The sequence below is a fragment of the Bos taurus genome, chromosome 11, assembly GCF_002263795.3.
Source record: "Bos taurus isolate L1 Dominette 01449 registration number 42190680 breed Hereford chromosome 11, ARS-UCD2.0, whole genome shotgun sequence".
Taxonomy (NCBI): domain Eukaryota; kingdom Metazoa; phylum Chordata; class Mammalia; order Artiodactyla; family Bovidae; genus Bos; species Bos taurus.
This window is the reverse complement of record NC_037338.1, coordinates 95,395,932-95,415,029: the sequence shown is the minus strand read 5'-3', so window position 1 is coordinate 95,415,029 and position 19,098 is coordinate 95,395,932. Positions and strand designations below refer to the sequence as shown.

At 48.1% G+C, this 19,098-nt stretch overlaps 2 protein-coding genes across 5 annotated transcripts in view; one reads left to right on the top strand and one right to left on the bottom strand.

The window, feature by feature from the left end:
* Nucleotides 1–12,840, top strand: part of PSMB7 (proteasome 20S subunit beta 7) — a 57,235-nt gene extending 44,395 nt beyond the window's left edge. The window contains 2 exon segments of the mRNA NM_001038527.2: nucleotides 9,998–10,149; nucleotides 12,616–12,840. Coding sequence (NP_001033616.1) covers nucleotides 9,998–10,149; nucleotides 12,616–12,727 — 264 coding nt within the window. The 3' untranslated portion in view covers nucleotides 12,728–12,840.
* Nucleotides 12,841–13,698: 858 nt separating this feature from the next.
* The window catches only part of NEK6 (NIMA related kinase 6), an 86,233-nt gene continuing 80,833 nt past the window's right edge, over nucleotides 13,699–19,098 (bottom strand). For 3 of the 4 annotated variants that reach the window (NM_001098988.2, XM_015473581.3, XM_015473582.3), the window contains 2 exon segments: nucleotides 13,699–15,214; nucleotides 18,395–18,508. In NM_001098988.2, the coding sequence (NP_001092458.1) occupies nucleotides 15,104–15,214; nucleotides 18,395–18,508 (225 nt within the window). In that variant the 3' untranslated portion in view covers nucleotides 13,699–15,103. 4 annotated transcript variants of the gene reach the window in all.

The following is a 19,098-nucleotide window of genomic DNA, read 5'->3' as shown; positions in this document are numbered from 1 at the left end:
CTTGCTTTCCTGTTGCTTGCCTTTGGCCTCTCCTCCCCCACTGCTTCCAGGCTGCAGTTTCAAAAAGCACAAATCTAACTACATCATTTGCCAGTTTAAAATTTTCCTCGTCTCCCACTGGAATGAAGGATCAGCTCTCTCTGTGGCCCATGAGGCTCTCTGGGATTCAGCCATGTGGAATTAGCTACCTGCCTACACCTATGTCCTTCTCATTTTCATGGCTTTACCCCTGCCATCACTTCTACACCTTGGCTTGGCTGCCATTTACATGTGTGTCAAGCCTCAACCCAGTCTTTATCACCTGTGCCCTACGAGACCTCTCATAGTTCCATTGTCAGCCTTGTCTCTTAAAAACTCTTCATGTTGTACTTGTTTCCTCTCTGGACTCTGTAATCTTCGTGGGCAGGGTCTGATCTGTTCAGGCCTTATACCCAGTGTTTGGCACACTGTCCCTGGACTGTATTAGTATCAGAGCAGAGCATTAGTAAATGCGTGCTGAACTAAGCTAACTTGTACCTTTCTTTGAGGGGTTTTGCATCATTTGAAATCTGCTTCATTTGTGGTCATCTTTAAATGCCCTCAACAAGAGTGTCTGAGCTTGCTTGGACCTCCTTCTAGTCCCTCCTAATCCCTGTGAGGCTGTAGAAGCAGCATCTGGTAGTGTAACAGTGCCCATAGCCTTCCCACACACTTTACATTCTGCACTGGTTTCCCACCCTCCAGACTTTGGAGGTAGATAGGCTCGATGTGAGCATGGCTCCTTTGTACCTTTGTTGAGACCCAAGAAACAAACCCACTCCGTTCAGTGCCTCCCCTCTGTTCTGGTGATAGCCCTTGCAGTATCTGCAGGAATTTATTGGCAGAGTTATCACTGACCGCATTGTTTTATGGAGAGAGAGAGAGAGGTATTACTAAGATCTTATTACTACCTGGGGCAACTTGGTTTTCATTTGAAGGATTGTTGAACATATTTCTCACTTTTTCTTTAAACCTAGTCTTCCCCCAACTCCTCTGATTATATTTGATTCAGTGCAGCCTTGGAAATGTATATTTGTATACACATATGCTGTGAATGCTGATTTCCTCTCCTTGTGGAAAGCAGTATGTTCCCATCTCTCTTGGTCCTTTTCCCTCTGGAAGCCTAGGTGTTTTTCCTTCCATTCGCTTGTCTCAGAATCCAGCAGAGCCTCTTGCCCACCGTCTTTTTTCCTGTGGTGGGATAGGAAGACATAGGCTTTGGTGATGCCAGACACTTAAACTTGGCACGGATCCCTGAATCCCACTTATACAGAGCTGTGTGCCTTCAGTGGCCATCCAGGTGGCTCAGTAGTAAAGAATCTACCTGCAGTGCAGGAGATGCAGGAGACGTGGGTTTGATCCCTGGGTCAGGAAGATCCCCTAGAGAAGGAAATAGCAACCCACTCCAGCATTCTTGCCTGGAGAAATCCCATGGACAGAAGAGCCTAGTGGGCTGCAGTCCATGGGGCCTAAGAGAGTTGGACACAACTAAGCATGCATGTGTACTCTGAATGCACCAGCTACCCTTCCTTGTGCCTCCATTTCCTCTGCAGTACAGGCGGAAATGATGAGGATTAAATAAGGTAACATAAGTGTTTGGCTAAGACCCAGGGATGTGGTGGGTGCCCATGTTAGTTCTCTCACAGCCTCGTCTTTTTCCTTCTGCCCTTGAACTTGGCACCAATTCTGTTTATAAAGTCTGTTTGTTAGGGCATTCCCGTCCCTTTATTCCTCCCAGCAGCCCTTGGGCAGAGGCATTGTCCCTATTCTTCCGACTGGCCCTTGTGGCTCAGAGAGAGTTGAGCCCTGTCTTCATTAGTAACCCAGTTCTCCCAGGCTTCTCTCGTCTTCTTTTGGCCCACTGTAGTTGTGCAGCCTTGCACATCTCTCCTAGCCTGAGCCATGCTCAGACTTCTGCGCCATTCAGTGATCTGGGGCAGACCAAGTTGGCAGGGACTTGGTTGGCAGGTCCTTGAATATGAACTCCCCTTCCCATCTTGGGCAAAATCCTTTTAAATCACTCATGAATGCCCAGCAGGCTTGCCCTTCATTATTTGCATCACACAGTTCTTGGATGCCACAAGGAGAGAAATGGCAGCACCATCTAGGCCTTAAAGACACAGTCACTAAATCAGTCCCCACTCTGGGCACCCTCAGTACCAGCTGCAACTCAGTTACGCCAGACAGTTCAGATGTTTACACAGGCAGACCGTGTTTACCCAAACAGCTCAAGCTGAAAACAAAAACTCAGACACTTTTGCTTTTATCACACAGTCCAGTCTGAAAAAAATTAACCTTTTCCACTATAAAGTATGTGGCTATACAGGGGGATACATCAGGCCTATTACAGGTACAGGAAGCACACTGCTTTTGGGGGACCGGTTTTAAACACTTTTTTGAGCTCTTTAAATTTTATTCAACCGTCAGCCATGAATGACTCCTTCAGGCCACATCAGTGGCATAGTCAGAACCTCAGCTTCTCAGTAGGCCACTGCAGAATGTCCTGCCCAAACCTCTTCCTCTTGTTTGTTTGACTGTTTTTGAATGCTCTTGCTCCCTGGTCCCCAGTTTGGACTTATGAAGTTAGGAAATTCCCCCATTTTGTATTGATTTTTTTTTTTGATCTTTGTTTCATAATCAGTTTCATGTTTTAGTTTTGGCAGAGCTGTGAATGCATTTGAAATCAGTGTTTCATTTTTTCATTTGTTGATATTCACACCAAGCGTTGTGCTAGCTGCTGGGATTGAAACAGCATGCTTTTGGTCCTCTTTTTAGAGTCCAGAGTCTTGTCACACCCAGAGTTTTATCTGTTCTGCTGCGATCATCAGAGAAATAGCGTTTTTTACTGTTTCAAGTCAAAGCAACAAAAGATTATGCAGATTTTCCAAGATGGAGTTTGGACTGCTTCAGTTCTTACTGAGTAAAATCGTTACTTTTTAGTAAAGGAGCAAACTGTTATGAACTAAATGGTCCTTGTAGATTTAATAGCAAATAGGAAAATTGATGAAAATTGTGGGAGAGTTCAGCTGTGATGCCACCCACATCCTTGTTCCCCTCAGGCAAAGGCAGGAGAGCCACTGCCCCCGGCTTTTGGTGTGCCAGTGGCACAGAAAGCAAGGGGCACCTCTGAAATGCTCTGGAAAACAAGAGTGCCAGGGAGTGCCATTCGTTATGAAAAAGGCTGAGTGTTTCTCTTTTGTTCAACCTGCTTAACATTTGCACCTCAGCCACATAAATGGAATGTATTTTCCAGGAAATAACCAGTTTTATTTTAACTTGTTAAAAATATTTAGTTACAAATCTGTTGTTTCAAATGACTTGCCATATATGTGTGTTTTCAGATTCTGCAGCTGTATCTAAAATAGTAGGTTGGGTTTTCACTCAGGTGCATATTTAGTACTTTGCCTGCCCCCAACATAAGTAAAGCACTGTTCATACTGCACAACAGTAGCATGTCGAGGGTTTATTTAAAGAGTATTAATTTGATGCTGAACTGTCCAGGGTGCCCATTGGGCTAGATCCCCTACATTTCACTCTGGTGATATTCCCAATCTAAAAGTCACTTAAGTGAGAAGAGAGGTCTGACTGTTGCTGTAGACAAGAATGTGGATAAGTTTCTTTGCAGTACTATTTTGGACCTGTACCACTGTGGATGCCGAGGTAATCTATCAGTTTGTGAGTGTCTACAAAACGCAACTCTCTAGATAACAGGTTTAAAGTAAAGATTTAATACAGTCTCCATCTCCTCTGATGTTGCAGTGACAGTTTAAAACTCATTCTCTAAATCTCAGCAGACTTTATAGCTAGCAGTGGGCCAATATAAAGTTTAATAGCATTACAACCCATAAATCATCTTTTAAAGATGCTACTAGTAGCTCCAATATTAAATGCAGACAATCGCCTGTGTTATAAATAATTTATCAAACACCATTTCAGATTAGCCTTCCATGCTGAGTTATTTATTTTAGCCTTTTCTGTACGATTCCTAAGGCACTTTTCGAAAGATGCATTACTGGTCAGTTTAATGAACTTGGGGGTCTGTTTTGTCCCCTCAAGCACTCGGGTACAGCTGTGGTGACCATTACATGGCCGATGCGGACCTCTTTGTGCCTTTTACAAGTGCTGCCCATTTGTCATGTAGCGGTAAATGGAGCTGCACATTGGAGTCCAGGGACACATTGTGTGATGCAGTGATGGAGACAAACAGATAGCTCTATAAAGTGCTGCTTGTCACAGCTGACTCGTAGTACAGTACATCACTCTTATTGTAATCTCATTTAAGAAGCAGGGGTGGCCCGGGGGACTGATATTCCCAGTTAGTTTGGTCTTTGTAGCCATAAAGCAGGAAGTGCCCCTTTTATATTCTCTGAACTTTTAGGGAGTGTGCTTTTTGCTTGGATTAATTATTATAGGAACTTCTCCACTGCACTGTGTGAAGGGTTGCCAGCAGGTTTGTTTGGACCTCCTTCTCCTGGCCTGGTGTTTGGTACAGGCAGTCACTCCTTGGAGATAAATTATGTCCCTTGGAGCCCTCTGGCTTGCTGGATTAAATAAGTCACCAGTTTTTAAGCAATAGCCATGTGCCAGACCCATGATTGTTTCAGTAATCATGTGATAAATCTTAAGTTATCATCTATATTTCAGAGGAGGAGAGTGAACTCAGAGAGGTGAAATGACTTGCTCAAGGGTGCACAGCAATAAGTAAGTAGGAGGCTGGAGACTGAAACACATTCTGTCTGCCTCCAACCCCGCCTGATGACCTTGAACCTGGGTTGCTCAACTAACTTTTGAGCACTGGGATCATGATGGTGATCTTTTGGCTGAGCAGCTCAAAGTAAAAGGAAGCTGCCATTGGCCTGCAGAGCCTTTTTTGTGGGGGAGGGTTAGTGGGGGAAGGTAGCCTGGATGAGTCCGGCTGCTCTGCGAATACATTGAATCCAAGTTCCCCTGTGATTAGCGATGTAAATCCACAAGCAGCTGGCCAGGGGAGGCTGCTGGCCCGGCAGTGGGAGAGCGCCTCACACTGGGTCTTACCAGCTGGGGTCACATCCCATGTGTAGCAGCTGTCCCCAAGTGGATGCTCCCTAGAACTCTGGTCCCTTCACTGCTTCCAGAAAAGTGAGGTGGTTTCCTCATGAAGAATGAATCCTAAGGGAAGAAACAATGCTTCTGCACTTACTGTGATCCAGAGACAGATAAAAATGTGTTTTCCCTACCTCTTGCTTTTAGTCTGTGGTTTTTCTCAATAGCTTCCCTAAATATTTGGTAGCACGTGTTAAAGACAAGACTTGTTTAATTGTGAAAATCCACTATAAAGAAAACACAGTATGAATATGCCCAGTAGCATATTTGCATATGTGTCTAGAATTCTGGGTATGGAGATACTATGGTAAAGGACCATATTTGTCATAAGATACAGTTCCTGGAACATAGTAGGTGTCTGCAAATATTTGTTGAAGGCATTAACTATGTAAATAATGGGCAGACAGAAAAGCCTTGGTAATTTTCACCCTGTTTGTCTTTTGAGGGTTTTTGGTGGAGGTGAGGAATATATGAAATAAGACTTTGGATCTTAATGTTCATCTCTGCCGTATCACCTTGTAGAAATGTTTAGGTGGTGGTCTGTGGGCAGTGCTTTCCCCACCATGGAAGTGACCATCAGAGGGTCTGCGAGTTGGCTCAGTGAGAAATTGGCAACCACCATCTTTCTCTTGGGCTTCCCTGGTAGCTCAGCTGGTAAAGAATCCGCCAGCAATGCAGGAGACCCTGGTTTGATTCCTGGGTTGGGAAGATCCCCTGGAGAAGGGAACGGCTACCCACTCCAGTATTCTGGCCTAGAGAATTCCATGTATATAGTCCATGGGTTTGCGAAAAGTCGGACACAACTGAGCAACTTTTACTTTTCATCTTTCTCTTATACTTGCTCAGGTTCTGAAGATCTTTGCTGATGAGGAATGACACCCTGAATCAAGGGGCTGCTGTCCGTTCCCAACTCGCTCAGGAGCCACAGCTCACAGCTGAGACAGGTTACCTATGAGCTGGTGGTGGTATGGCCTTCTGGCACTAGAGCCCAGGGTCCTGTTTTAATTATTTGTGTGACCTTGGGCAGGTCATTGGCTCTCTCTCTGCCTTGGTTTCTGACAATACCAACCTCAGAAGATAGTTAAGGGTAGGGGTAGAAATGATGACGATCATCAAAGTCTACCTCAGTACTTGACACACTATAGTAGGTGCTTTAACATTTTCAGTCCTGTGTATATGAGAGGTGGGTAGGACTACAGAAAGGAAAAAAAATCAGAGACTTGAGGTATTTCCTTTTTTAATGAATTGTCTTTCCTAGAATTTGAAGGGGTGGTAGTGGGAGGAATTTAAAAGGTTTATTTCCCCAATTTTTAAAAGCAACTACTTTTATGAGTAACTCAGGTTGTATGTAATATATTTTGTATTAATTTTTAAGTTTTGTAAGTTCATGTGCTCACATTAAAGAATATTTGTAAACTAGAGGAAGTCACACCTGCAGTCTCAGCACTTTTGGCATCTTGGCATCAGTGGATTGTAATGGATTGATGTTAGCAGTACATGCCTCGGAGAAGGCGATGGCACTCCACTCCAGTACTCTTGCCTGGAAAATCCCATGGACAGAGAATCCTGGCAGGCTGCAATCCAGGGGGTCGCTTAGAGTCGGACACGACTGAGCGACGTCACTTTCACTTTTCACTTTCCTGCATTGGAGGAGGAAATGGCAACCCACTCCGGTGTTCTTGCCTAGAGAATCCCAGGGACGGGGGAGCCTGGTGGGCTGCTGTCTCTGGGGTCGCACAGAGTCGGACACGACTGAAGCGACTTAGCAGCAGCAGCAGTACATGTATATTTCAGGTTCTGTAAGTCTTCTCCATCCCCATCCTCGAGTATTAAATAATTTGGGAAATTTAAATCTGCAGGCCTGAGTGGTACCAGCAGTGTTTGTGACAACCATTGGGTACTGTTGGCTGGCTCAGGGCACCAGCATCAGTGATGAGAACAGCAGTGAAATGAAACAGCGGAGAGGAGAGGAGAGGAGGTGGTAGGTCAGGAGCAGAGGTATAAGCAAGGTGCTTTGATACACGGACCCCCCCCCCCCACCGGGTCCCCCAAAACAAGTTGGAATGGTTTTGCATTTGTTAACTTAGTGGTTGGTTTTTGCTGTTTCTATGGTAGCAGCTTGCTGGTTTTAGAAAAGGCAGAGGAACCAGAGATCAAATTGCCAACATCGCTGGATCATTGAAAAAGTAAGAGAGTTCCAGAAAAACATCTATTTCTGCTTTATTGACTATGCCAAAGCCTTTGACTGTGTGGATCACAATAAACTAGAAAATTCTGAAAGAGATGGGAATACCAGACCACCTGACCTGCCTCTTGAGAAACCTGTATGCAGGTCAGGAAGGAAGGGTTAGAACTGGACATGGAACAACAGACTGGTTCCAAATAGGAAAAGGAGTACGTCAAGGCTGTATATTGTCACCCTGTTTATTTAACTTCTATGCAGAGTACATCATGAGAAACGCTGGGCTGGAGGAAGCACAAGCTGGAATCAAGATTGCCGGGAGAAATATCAATCACCTCAGATAAGCAGATGACACCACCCTTATGGCAGAAAGTGAAGAGGAATTAAAAAGTCTCTTGATGAAAGTGAAAGAGGAGAGTGAAAAAGTTGGCTTAAAGCTCAACATTCAGAAAACAAAGATCATGGCATCCGGTCCCATCACTTCATGGCAAATAGATGGGGAAACAGTGTCAGACTTTATTTTTTGGGGCTCCAAAATCACTGCAGATGGTGATTGCAGCCATGAAATTAAAAGACGCTTACTCCTTGGAAGGAAAGTTATGACCAACGTAGATAGCATGTTCAAAAACAGAGACGTTACTTTGCCAACAAAGGTCCGTCTAGTCAAGGCTATGGTTTTCCCAGTGGCCATGTATGGATGTGAGAGTTGGACTGTGAAGTAGGCTGAGCGCCGAAGAATTGATGCTTTTGAGCTGTGGTTTTGGAGAAGACTCTTGAGAGTCCTTTGGACTGCAAGGAGATCCAACCAGTCCATCCTAAAGGAGATTAGTCCTGGGTGTTCATTGGAAGGACTGATGCTAAAGCTGAAACTCCAATACTTTGGCCACCTCATGCAAAGAGTTGACTCATTGGAAAAGACCCTGATGGTGGGAGGGATTGGGGGCAGGAGGAGAAGGGGATGACAGAGGATGAGATGGCTGGATGGCATCACCGACTCGATGGACTTGAGTTTGAGTAAACTCTAGGAGTTGGTGATGGACAGGGAGGCCTGGTGTGCTGCGGTTCATCGGGTCGCAAAGAGTCCGATACGACTGAGCGACTGAACTGAACTGAACTGAATGGTAGCAGCAGCCACCTCCCCCTCTAAGATGCTTTCTTTGCTCCCACCTTCACTGATTTCCAGTAAGGCTTTTGACCTCCATAGACTTGGGAATCCCAGGAGAGAACTTCTAATGAGAGGATCCTGTTTGAATGAATTCTGTGGGGCTGAATATGCACAAGAGAATAACTCATTTTACTGAGCCCACATAGGTGCCACTCAGGAAGTGGGAAACCTGGCGGAATAAAGATCAGAATAACGCCCAGCCCCTGCTGCTGGGTTGCTGAGGATCCCACTTGCAGCAGGGCCTTCTCTGAGTCTGTAGAGGGCGCTCATGTCACTGGAATCCTACTTACTGGCTTTGGGCAGGTTGAGCAGCAGAAGCCCTCTTCTCAGGACTTGAAGACAGTGAACTCGCTCTCTTTGATCTCAGGCTGGAATTTGGGCCAGGCATCCGAGTTTCTCCAAGGATGTTGCTTGGATGAGCTCTGTATTTCAGCTTGCCAGGTTGGACTCCATGCCCTCATGTATGGGGAAGGGGGCTGAAGCTCAGGTTGAAGTCTCTTCTCTGCAAGATTGGTTCATTTTTTGGTCCTTATGTAAAGTGATTGAATCTGGTGTTCCCCCGGTCCTGCCCTGCTGCCTGTGGCGCCTGCCTTCTGCTTTCTGAGTGCCTGGTGTGCAGGCCCTCCCTGAAGTTTTGCTGACCCGGCCAGTGTTCTCACAGCTCCTTCTCAGTTACCCGTTAGCCCTTAATATTCTGTGTTGTAGTGACTTCAATCTGGTGCTTCATGAATAAGAAATAAATTAATCTGCATTGTCTTACCAGTAATTGTTGGAGACTTAAGACTTGCTCTTAAAGGAAAAGTAACAGAGTGATTCCCAGAAAGGAATCACTTCAGCGAACATGCAGACTTACTAGTGGGAGGGGACAGGTTCTCTAGTGCAGGAGGTCTCCGCCTTGGCTCTGCTAGCATTTCCCCAGAATTGTGTTTTGGTGTTCATCTTTTTTACCATGATATTGACTTTACTATGTTACCAGGAGGCAGATTCCGACCATTTTTGACATTTTTGATCAGGGGTCTGCAGACTACAGCACGTGGGCCAAATCTGGCCCAGCACCCGTTTTTGTTTGATGAAGGTATAGTATTGGCACATAGCCACACCCACTTGTTTACATATTCTGTGGCTGTTTTATGCTACTGTGACTGAGTAGTTATGACGGAGACTCTATCCACAAACCCAGAATATTTACTACCTCGCCCTTTGTTAGAGAAGTTTACAGACCCCTGTTTTAGATGAAAAAGCTGCTGTCAGCCCACAGTCCTATTATATGGTGGGTGTCTGAAGTGAAAGTTTGTTGAAGAGGGCGTGTGTGCGTAAAGGATTTGAAAGGCCTGGTTCTCTTGCTTACCAGCTGCAGAACCTTGGGCAGATCATTGAAGTACTTTTGAGACCTTTTCTTCATTAATAAAATGGGCACTAAAAATAATGCCTGCCTCACAGGTTGGCCTTTTCCCCTCCCCTTTTCTCTTACTGTTTCTGACAGCACTCTGGACATCAGAGCAGGCCCTCCATTCGACTGGGAACACTCTTGTTGCTATTTTCTTTCTTAGGAGGAGGAAGCTAAGAAGCTAGTAAGTGAAGCCATAGCAGCCGGGATCTTCAACGACCTGGGGTCTGGAAGTAACATTGACCTGTGTGTCATCAGCAAGAGCAAGCTGGATTTTCTCCGTCCGTACTCTGTGCCCAATAAGAAGGGGACCAGGTAAGTGAAGGCTTCCCCTTGTGGCCACCCTGACTATATTCATGGCATCCGAACAGGACTTCCTTTTATGTGTACCCATGTGAAGCCAGTGTACCCAGGCCAGCTTTACTCAGCAGACCTTTGAATCCGTATTTATGACCGTGAACTGCTTTCAAGTGTAGGAAAGTGATGTAATCTGTAAAATGTTGATGGGAGTTGTTGAGTGGACAGATTCCTAGACTGCGGATTATGGGGAGAGGTTTGAATTCAGCACGTGCCAGCCTTTCTCTGCTTTCTTAAAGATGCCTCTGAATTCTGTATGAAGTTCTGTGAGAAGGTACATGTTCCAGGGCAGCCAGCCCATAGCTTTTTCTCAGAGTGGTCCAAGAGTCTGAAATGGTTATCAGCCATTGGTTAAATAGTCTCCAGAAGTTAGCCTTTGAGAGCTAACTGGTGCTTCTTCCGGTTGTGGAGGGAGCCGTGCCACTTCCTTAGCATGTGGCATGTGCTGAGCTGGCGCTGCAGCCCAGCTCAGAATGGGTGAGGGGGGCGAGGGGCGCATCGATTTGCTTATGTAACTGGAAAGTGGCCAGCCCTGGTGGCAGGTGAGCGGCTCAGCAGCAGTTTCGAACGGCTGTGCAGCTGCCTAACCTCTTCCTGGAGGCTGAGCCACTCAAAACGTGGCTCCTGAGCTCTGCTCCAGCGGCCTTCATCTGAATGTAGGCAGGAGCAGTTAGAAACTCAGCCCCAAGTTTGGCCAGAGGAGAGCAAGCACACCCCCTTCCTCAGTGCTGCTTCAACTCCCACCACATGTACTCAACTCCAAGTCAGGTAATTCACAAGGAAAGGAAAGAACATTGAGAAGTAGCAGGTATTCAGTGCAGTGTGTGCTCAGCATTGTGGACCTGCGGGGTGTTTGAGACGGGTGGGACAGCACAGCAGAGAAGAGCTCTGGCTTGGGGTGGGGACTCTGGGCACCTGTCTTGGATCACCTTGGGGCTGGACAGGGTGATCTCTGCTGAGCCTGTGGGATTCCTCAGGCCCTAGGTGGGAAGGGAAGCAACCTTTCGGGCCTGGGCTGTGTTGGACCTGGCCTTGCATGTTCGCACTGGCTCCTCTGTAGCTTGGTATTGCAGCCCACTGTTGGTTCAGGTAGACGTGCTCCTTTTGTGCTGCTGAAACCAGGTGCCATAACCCAGGGTGGGAAGAGGCTCTCCACTCCTCCCACAGACTTTGTGGTTCAGGAGTCCAGCACACAGGAGTCCCGGGGGCTCTGGCTCCAAGGCCACAAGCCGCCAAGGGTCCATCCAGTCGGGGGAAGGAGCACTATCTCCACACCAGAGCCGGGGGCGGGGCACACCTGAAGGAGGTGCCGCTGCCTGGGCCCTTCTAGAGCAGAGTGGGGACTGTGGGAAGGTTTCGTAGAACTAAAGGCCCACTGTACTTGGCTGCGCAAACTCCTGTTTTTGTTCAGAGCTCTGTTATATCACCCTTTTTTCTGTCTCCTGCCCTCTTTGAGCACAAGCTCCCAGGTGAGAGGATGCATTTTCAAGGAGCACATGGTCACGGCACAGCCAACAGCCTCCTCTTAGTCCACGTCAGGTGGACAGAAAGTGTCTCAGCTGCGGACAGGCGAGAGGAACAGTTGGACTTGCGCTGCTTCGACAGTGTCCCACTGTGAAATTAGCAATTCAGATTTTATCTTATAGGCTGCCATGCTCAGAGAAACCTTTCATTCACCTAAGCAGAGTGGTGTTGGGTGGGCGTTAGTGGTATCTACTGTGGCCCTCTGCTGCTGCTGCTGCTGCTAAGTCACTTCAGTCGTGTCCGACTCTGTGCATCCCCAGAGACAGCGCCCACCAGGCTCCCACGTCCCTGGGATTCTCCAGGCAAGAACACTCGAGTGGGTTGCCATTTCCTTCTCCAAATGTGTCCCTTCTACTGTGTCCCTTTAGGGACAGTTAGCTCTCCCTTCTTGAGTCTCGAGTGTGGTCAACAGTGACAAGCCCAGAGTCTGGCTGCGGGTCATTTTTGTACTGTTAATGCTTCCAGATATTTTTACCATGTTTAAGGTTACGGTTACGTCATCTGGGGCAGTGGCACCTTAATGAAAGGATTGGCTTCCTGCTGTTTACCGAAGGGTATTAATGCTTTAGGGAGGTTGAAGCTTGAAGGCAGAGGAACAAATGCATCTCCTGGGGATGGGGAGGTGGGGAAGGAAATCCGAGGGTCCACTTAGTGCCAGGTGCTCGATCTTACCTCTTTCCATGTGCATCCTGTCTTCCTGTAGCCCCATTTTGTAGCACTTGAGAGCCGAGGAAAGTGACCTTTGGGGGAGCCGAATCCCCCCGCTTCAAAGAACTGGCAATCAGGAAAGCCAGGACTCCAGTGTAGGCCGGCTTTCCCCCAAGTACTTGTCCCTCTCTCCAGCCCTCCGTCAGGCCCCTAGGGGATCCTAACTCTCTGCTTTTGTATTTCTCTCACTAGGTTTGGCCGGTACAGGTGTGAGAAAGGGACCACTGCCGTCCTCACTGAAAAAGTCACGACCCTGGAAATTGAGGTGCTGGAAGAAACAGTCCAAACAATGGACACGTCCTGAATGGGGTCGGTGGATGGCGGGCTACAGCTCTGGAGGACGGGCAGTGGAGGCTCCCCCTGTAAGACATTCGGCCAGTGCTTGCTGAATGAACCCAATAAAAAATGAAAACAAAATTAAGTGGCTGAAGTCGGAGCTAGTGGTTTCCCACCCCTTTGCTAACTTACTTTTCTCTTTGTTCAGGGTAGTCCCAGGCTTCTTCTTTTTCTTTGCTGCTTAGGATGAGTGCAGCACAGCCAAGTAGGAAAGAACCACTCATCAGTTCTGAGCACCAAGAACAAGCAGGTAGGTGGACAGTGTTGCTTTGCTCTAGCTGCGTGACCCTGGGTGGGCTCCACTTTGCCCAGTTTCACAGACAACCCAAGAATGCTTGGGACTTACTATCCATAAGTTAGGAAATGACTGTTTCCCCAATACTCAGGCCTGCTGAATGGTTGAAATTGTATACCTCCAGAGGGTCCTTGTACTAAGCAGAATTGTTCTCAAGGGGTCGAAAGTTGATGGCATGCAGAAAGCTAGTTCATCTGTGTCCAAAGCTGATACTGCCAAGGGAGACAGACACAGTAGGGATTCTGAGAGCCATAAGCAGAATATTTGCAAAAAGTCTGCCTGGAATCAGAAAAACTTTCAGTGCTAAGTGCCAGCCAGACAGAGTCTGACTGTCCCCCAGGGCATGCTCATCTGGGGGACACGAGAAGGAGGCCCAGTGCCATGGTCTCCCAGAGTGAACCCACTCTTGGGCAAGCTGCCCCGGTTAAACTGCCAGGAGTGGGGTGGGGAGAACAATGCAATTATTTAGGATAGCAACTTGGCTGATGATTTATCAAACTTATCTGGGGAGCTTAAAAAAATTCCCAGATTACTCAGTGTCTGGGGCCTGAGAAACTGTGTTTTTAAAAGCAGCTTTAGAGATTGTGCTGCAGTGTGAAGCTGTTTTAAAAGAACTCACGAATCATAACGCATTCACAGAAGGATCCCTCTTACCCATTTTATTTCAACCATGGAGGATGAGTACAAAGCAGAGGCTGCATCTGAAGAAAATCTCTCAAACGCGACAGTATTACAGTAGAACAGAGTTCACACAAGAAATCGGCACACTGGCCAGACCCAAATCCTTTGCCCCCATAGAGGCCTGACCAGGACACCAGTGGGGCGGACACATGCGCTGTCTTGTCTGGAGGGCTGAACTGTCACCAAGTTAGTGAGTGACGATTAGACCATTTGAGGATTAACTTGAGTGTAAAAACAAAATTCAAACTACTTCCTTCAGAGCTTCAGTTTCCCTTAAGTTCACATTTATAAATTAATCTTCACAGTTAATCCTATTTGGGAGTAAGAAATAAATGAACACACTTCTGGTTTTCTACAAATAATACAGTTGTACGTTTAACTCTTGACTTGCATGGTCCGTGGATTTCAGCTTTGTGAAGGGGTGAGTAGCTACCATTTTTGGATCATCTGCCATGAGCTAGATAAATTTACATATTTTATCTCAAATTCTGTCAGCAACCCTGAAGATAGATGCTATTAAGTCCATTTTGTAGATGAGGCAACAGTCTCAGAGAGGTTAAGAAGCTTGCCCAGGGTCATGCCAGGAAGGTGCAGAACCAGTGCAAAGCCCGTATATTTTTATTTCCTATGCTTCCTTCTCAGGGAGGAAAACACTTCACACTGATCATTAAACGAACCGCCAGCATTCAAGCCGGTGATGAGGGCCTGGTGCTGGCGGGTGTTCAGAAGAGGGCTGAGCCGACTGCACAGAGAACACTCATGGCTTTCAAATACTGTTTGCCTCTATGTCAGATGCTGGGTTCACCTCGTCGTCATTTATCAAGTTATAAACATAGAGAAAAATATTAGGAAAATCTCCACTCTACTTAAAAAAAAATATTTCCACTTTCTTCCCTTACAAGAGAGTAAATTAAGCACACAGCTTGATTGTTTGAAAAGATTCTAAGAGCTAAACTTGCCACTATCCATTTAAAAAGGCTCACTACAAATCAGAGTCTCCTGTATTCTCCTGTTATTACAAACCTTGACAGGTCACTGAAGGAATTATCCGAAAGATTCACATTACAGTCCAGATATAAGGGGTGTGTCAGTGGCTCACTGAACCATCCACCCCTGGCAACCCAGCTGAGAGTGTTCACAACAGTTTAAAGAAAGGAGTTTCAAATGTGACCACCAGTAACACATGACCAGTGCCCCTCCCCCCAGCAGCCCTGTATTCAGCATCTGCTATGAAGCCTGGGCCCCTCTTTGGGGAACGTGCTGAACCCTCTAGTCTTAGTTGGTCCCAGCTACCAGGTGGCCACTTTGGAGAAGACTCAGGTAAGGCAGGTAAGGTGTGGCTTCTGAGAAGGCACGCTGCATCCACGCTCAGGTGCTTGAAGTCCACACGTGCATCTGTTTGGCAATCTGGTGCACATAGGTGATGTCGGGTCTCTGGTTGGGGTCAGGGTGGATACACATGCTGACCAGTTCTCGTAACTGCAAAAGACAGATGATGCCTATTACTCCCAAGCAGCCTTGTTGAGGTTCTGCATTAACTCATTAACCCTCACGGTACCTACACGATGAGCAAAGACATTCAAGACGGGTGAGTGGTGGCCGAGCAGGGCCAGTGTTTGGCCTGTCTGGTCCCAAGGGCCAGGTCTTGGAGACCCTGAGAGTGTTGCCTCCAAAGAACTTTGAACTTCTGCTGTCTCCACTGCTGGGTAATGTGTGCGCTGTGTGTGTGTCTGCTGTCAGTCATGCAGACGCCCAAAGCAGAGGACAAAACTCAAGGCAAGGGCTTATTGATCATAATAAATGCATTAACATGCAGCGGAGCTGCAGTCTGCCCACCCCCTGGCCTCTTTATTGTGCTCATGAAAGACGGAGCTTTTAATTATACAGACACTGAAGGCTGCTCCTGCCTCCGGGTGGGGGAGGGGTACCTTGAGCCTCTGATCACCTCCATTCTTCTGATAGCCAGAGTGCCAATTATTTTAATGGTAATTAAAATAATGACCTTAGAAAGCCTACATCTTAACTTGCATCACTGGGCTCACTGCAGTTTTTTCTTTTTCATTTAAATACCTGCTGCTGGAAGGGCTGGCCAGGCACAGCAGGGAGAAGGGAGATCCTGACTTAGGGGGCTCACACAGACTCTGGGCTTGGCCCAGTGGGTCTGGTGGTGTGCATCCTGCTTCACTCCTGAGCTGTTCCAGGCTGAGGGATCTGGGGTTCCTCCCCCTGGGAGAGGTTTCAGCCTGTGTGCTGCCTTACTGGGAATTTCACTGCTTTATAAACACTGGGAAGCTCCTGGCCAGATGCAGCCAAGCCTGCAAGACCGAACTCCAGAACCTCAGTGTTTGGGGGCAGTGGCTGGGGCTGGCCTGTGACGTGTGAAAGTGCCCAGGAAAACCACATTAAGGTAGTCTGCGAGTAGACCACACAGTTGGGAACAAGTGTGTGCCTGAAAATTTTGAAGAGAAACAGTGTCTTATTCCTAAAAGGAGACAGAACTTCAAAAGTGAGGTGTGCAGAAGGGCTCCAGTGCTAAGATTTAACACCTCCAGGAGCTGCACACAGCTGGTGAAAGCCAGGTGCTCTGGGGTGGAAGCACTCTGGGTGGTGAAAGGACCGACTTGGGAGGGAAGAGGGCCAAAGGCTGTATGAGAATTCCTTCATTCCAGCTTCTAACCATGAGACAGAGCTGACAGTTCCCATTGACAAACTGGCAAACTGGCCCAGAGAAGTTGTCATGTGCTCCAGGTAGTATGACTCCAACCTTCTTAACAAATTCCAACCAAATTCCAAATTCAGGGCTTCCCTGGTGGCTCAAGGGAAAAGAATCTGCCTGGCAACACAGGAGACATGTTCGATCCCTGATCTAGGAAGATTCCCACATGCTGTAGAGCAGTTAAGCCCCTGCACCACAAGCACTGATCCTGTGCTCTGGAGCTGCGACTACTGAGCCTGCGTGTCCAGCATGCCCTAGAGCCTGCGCTCTGCACCAAGAGGAGCCACTGCAAGGGGAAGCCCGTGCGCCGCAACTGGAGAGCAGCCCCCGCTCACAACTAGAGGAAAGCCCTCTCAGTAACAAAGACCCAGCACAACCAAAAATACCTGTAGATAAAAAAAAGTCCAAACAAGGGGAAGAAAAACCAGTGCAACTGTTAAGTTGGTGAACAACTCAACTAGTTTCTCCATTCCTACCAACTTCCACCCCAGAGCATAAGTACTTCCTCCAAAGGTCGCAGGAGAACTCTGCAAGCCACTGAAGCAACAGCCACAAGAGAGAGTGCAGTGAGCAGCTCTAGGGTGTGCACTCCTGCCCGCCCTCTGGCTGCTGCGGGGAGTCCACAGAGCCAGCAGGCGTGGGAACAAAGGCTGCCAGAAGGGTGGCCGAGGCCCCTCTAGTCAGCCTGCTTGGATGCAGGGTTAGCACACTGGGACACCTGGTCGCTACGGCCTGGTGGGCAAGGACTGCTCCTTCCAGAACCTTCACAGTGGTGAAGTGAGCAGTCCAGACGCTGCCTCGCCTTGGCTGGATGACTGGCTATGGAAGAGGGCTACACCCTCAGGAAATAGGATGGCATGGCAGCTAGGTGCAGGGTCATCTGGGTCAAATGCTTTCATCACAAGCAAGTTACTTAACCCTTCTGAGTCATTTAACCTTCCTGGTAAACTGGCATTAGGGGCAGGGGGATTCATCAGTCCTAAATGTGAGCTGCTGTTATTGTGAGGTGATGGCCTGTGGTCCTGCAGGGTGAGCCCAGGGAGACTCACACTCTCTGTCACACCCCCTAGTACTGACCCTGAACACGACCTGTGGAACGTTTCCTTTGAACCAGGCTCTGCTACAGCCAGTGGCTACTCTGGCTGATGGTGGTGGTAGACGTTAGCCTGGTGCTGGACTGAGCACGTCCCCCTGCATAACCTCAATCCTCTGTGGGAGATTCCAGGGTTACCGCTATTTTACATGAGGAAACAGACTCAGTTCAGTGACTCACCCAAGAAGCGTGAGGGTGAGTATGTTACACTGTTAACCACTCTGGGCTGTAAACCTGTCCTCTCCTCTCCTCACCTTTTATCCATGAAGGCAAAACATCAGCCCTGCTTTTAAGAAGAGGGACCTGAGGCAGAAGACGCTCTCCCACAGCTTTAGCCATCACAGCCTGACTGCCAGACTTGTCAGAGTCTGTATCCAGAGCCCCTGTCCTCAGTGTAGAATGTTGAAAATAAGCCCACCAAAGGGTCTGACGCAGGTCTGCTTGCTGTGGTTTCCTCTCATGGGAGCGACGTGGCTGCCCATCATAGCGTGGGGCCAGCGAGGCCCTGCCGCCCCTTGTGTACCTCCTGTTGTCTGAGCCCGTCTCGGGGTCCCAGAGCAGCGAGCCTCACTCTAGCCCTGGGCTGGGAGCCAAATGGTCAGAAGGGGGCACGTGGGGCAGCTCCTGCTGGTTCCTATCCAGTGGGTGGGCTGCAGCCCTGCTGTCGGGGGCCACACCAAGTCCCCGAGATCTGCCTCTTAATCTGCCCCCCACCCTGAGTTCCTCACTCCAGGAAGTGGAGAAGTCACTTCCTTCTGCACCCTGTTAAGTGAACCCAAGCTCAGCCCCTCCTGGAGCCTTGCTGGTCGTCGGAGCTCACCAGGCCCAGCCCTGGCGGCTGCAGACCCACCTTCTCAGAGTAATGTTCCCCGGGGAGAGGCGGGTAGTCACACTGCTCGATCTTCTGGCAGAGGGAGAAGAGATTCATTTTGTCTCCATAGAAGGGGCTCTGAAGAGCTGCCATCTGCAAGGAGAGGGGTGAGAGAGGAGTTTTTGGCCCTGAGGTCCAGGGGAGAAGGGGCTGCTCCTCCGGGGCAGGGTGCTTCCAGGTCCTCACTGCAGCGGCTGTCCATTGAGGCTCCCCCCCATCCTGAGAAAGCTGGGGTGCAACAGCAAGAGGCCGTTTTAACACGATCCTTGTTACATAAGCACATTAAAAGGGACAAAGGTTTCAGTGACAAAACTAAGGGCAACGAAGAAGGTGCATCTGTGTCCTGAGGGCCAGGCGTGTGCAGGCGCCTGCCTGCCCACACCTCAGCTCCCAGGGGCTGATTTTGGTCGTAAGTACACAGGGCATGGGGAGACAGGCCCTGCTCAGGAGGAGCTGTGCTTGGGACTGGTGGGTTCCTCTTGTCACATGGTCTTATATTTCTAAAGAGCAATTCTGAAGACACTCATGGGAGGATGTCTATTTGAGAAATAAATTTAGGAAACTGCCTACCTAGATATGCAGGTAACACCACCCTTATGGCAGAAAGTAAAGAACTAAGAGCCTCTTGATGAAAGTGAAAGAGTGAAAAAGTTGGCTTAAAGCTCAACATTGAGAAAACTGAA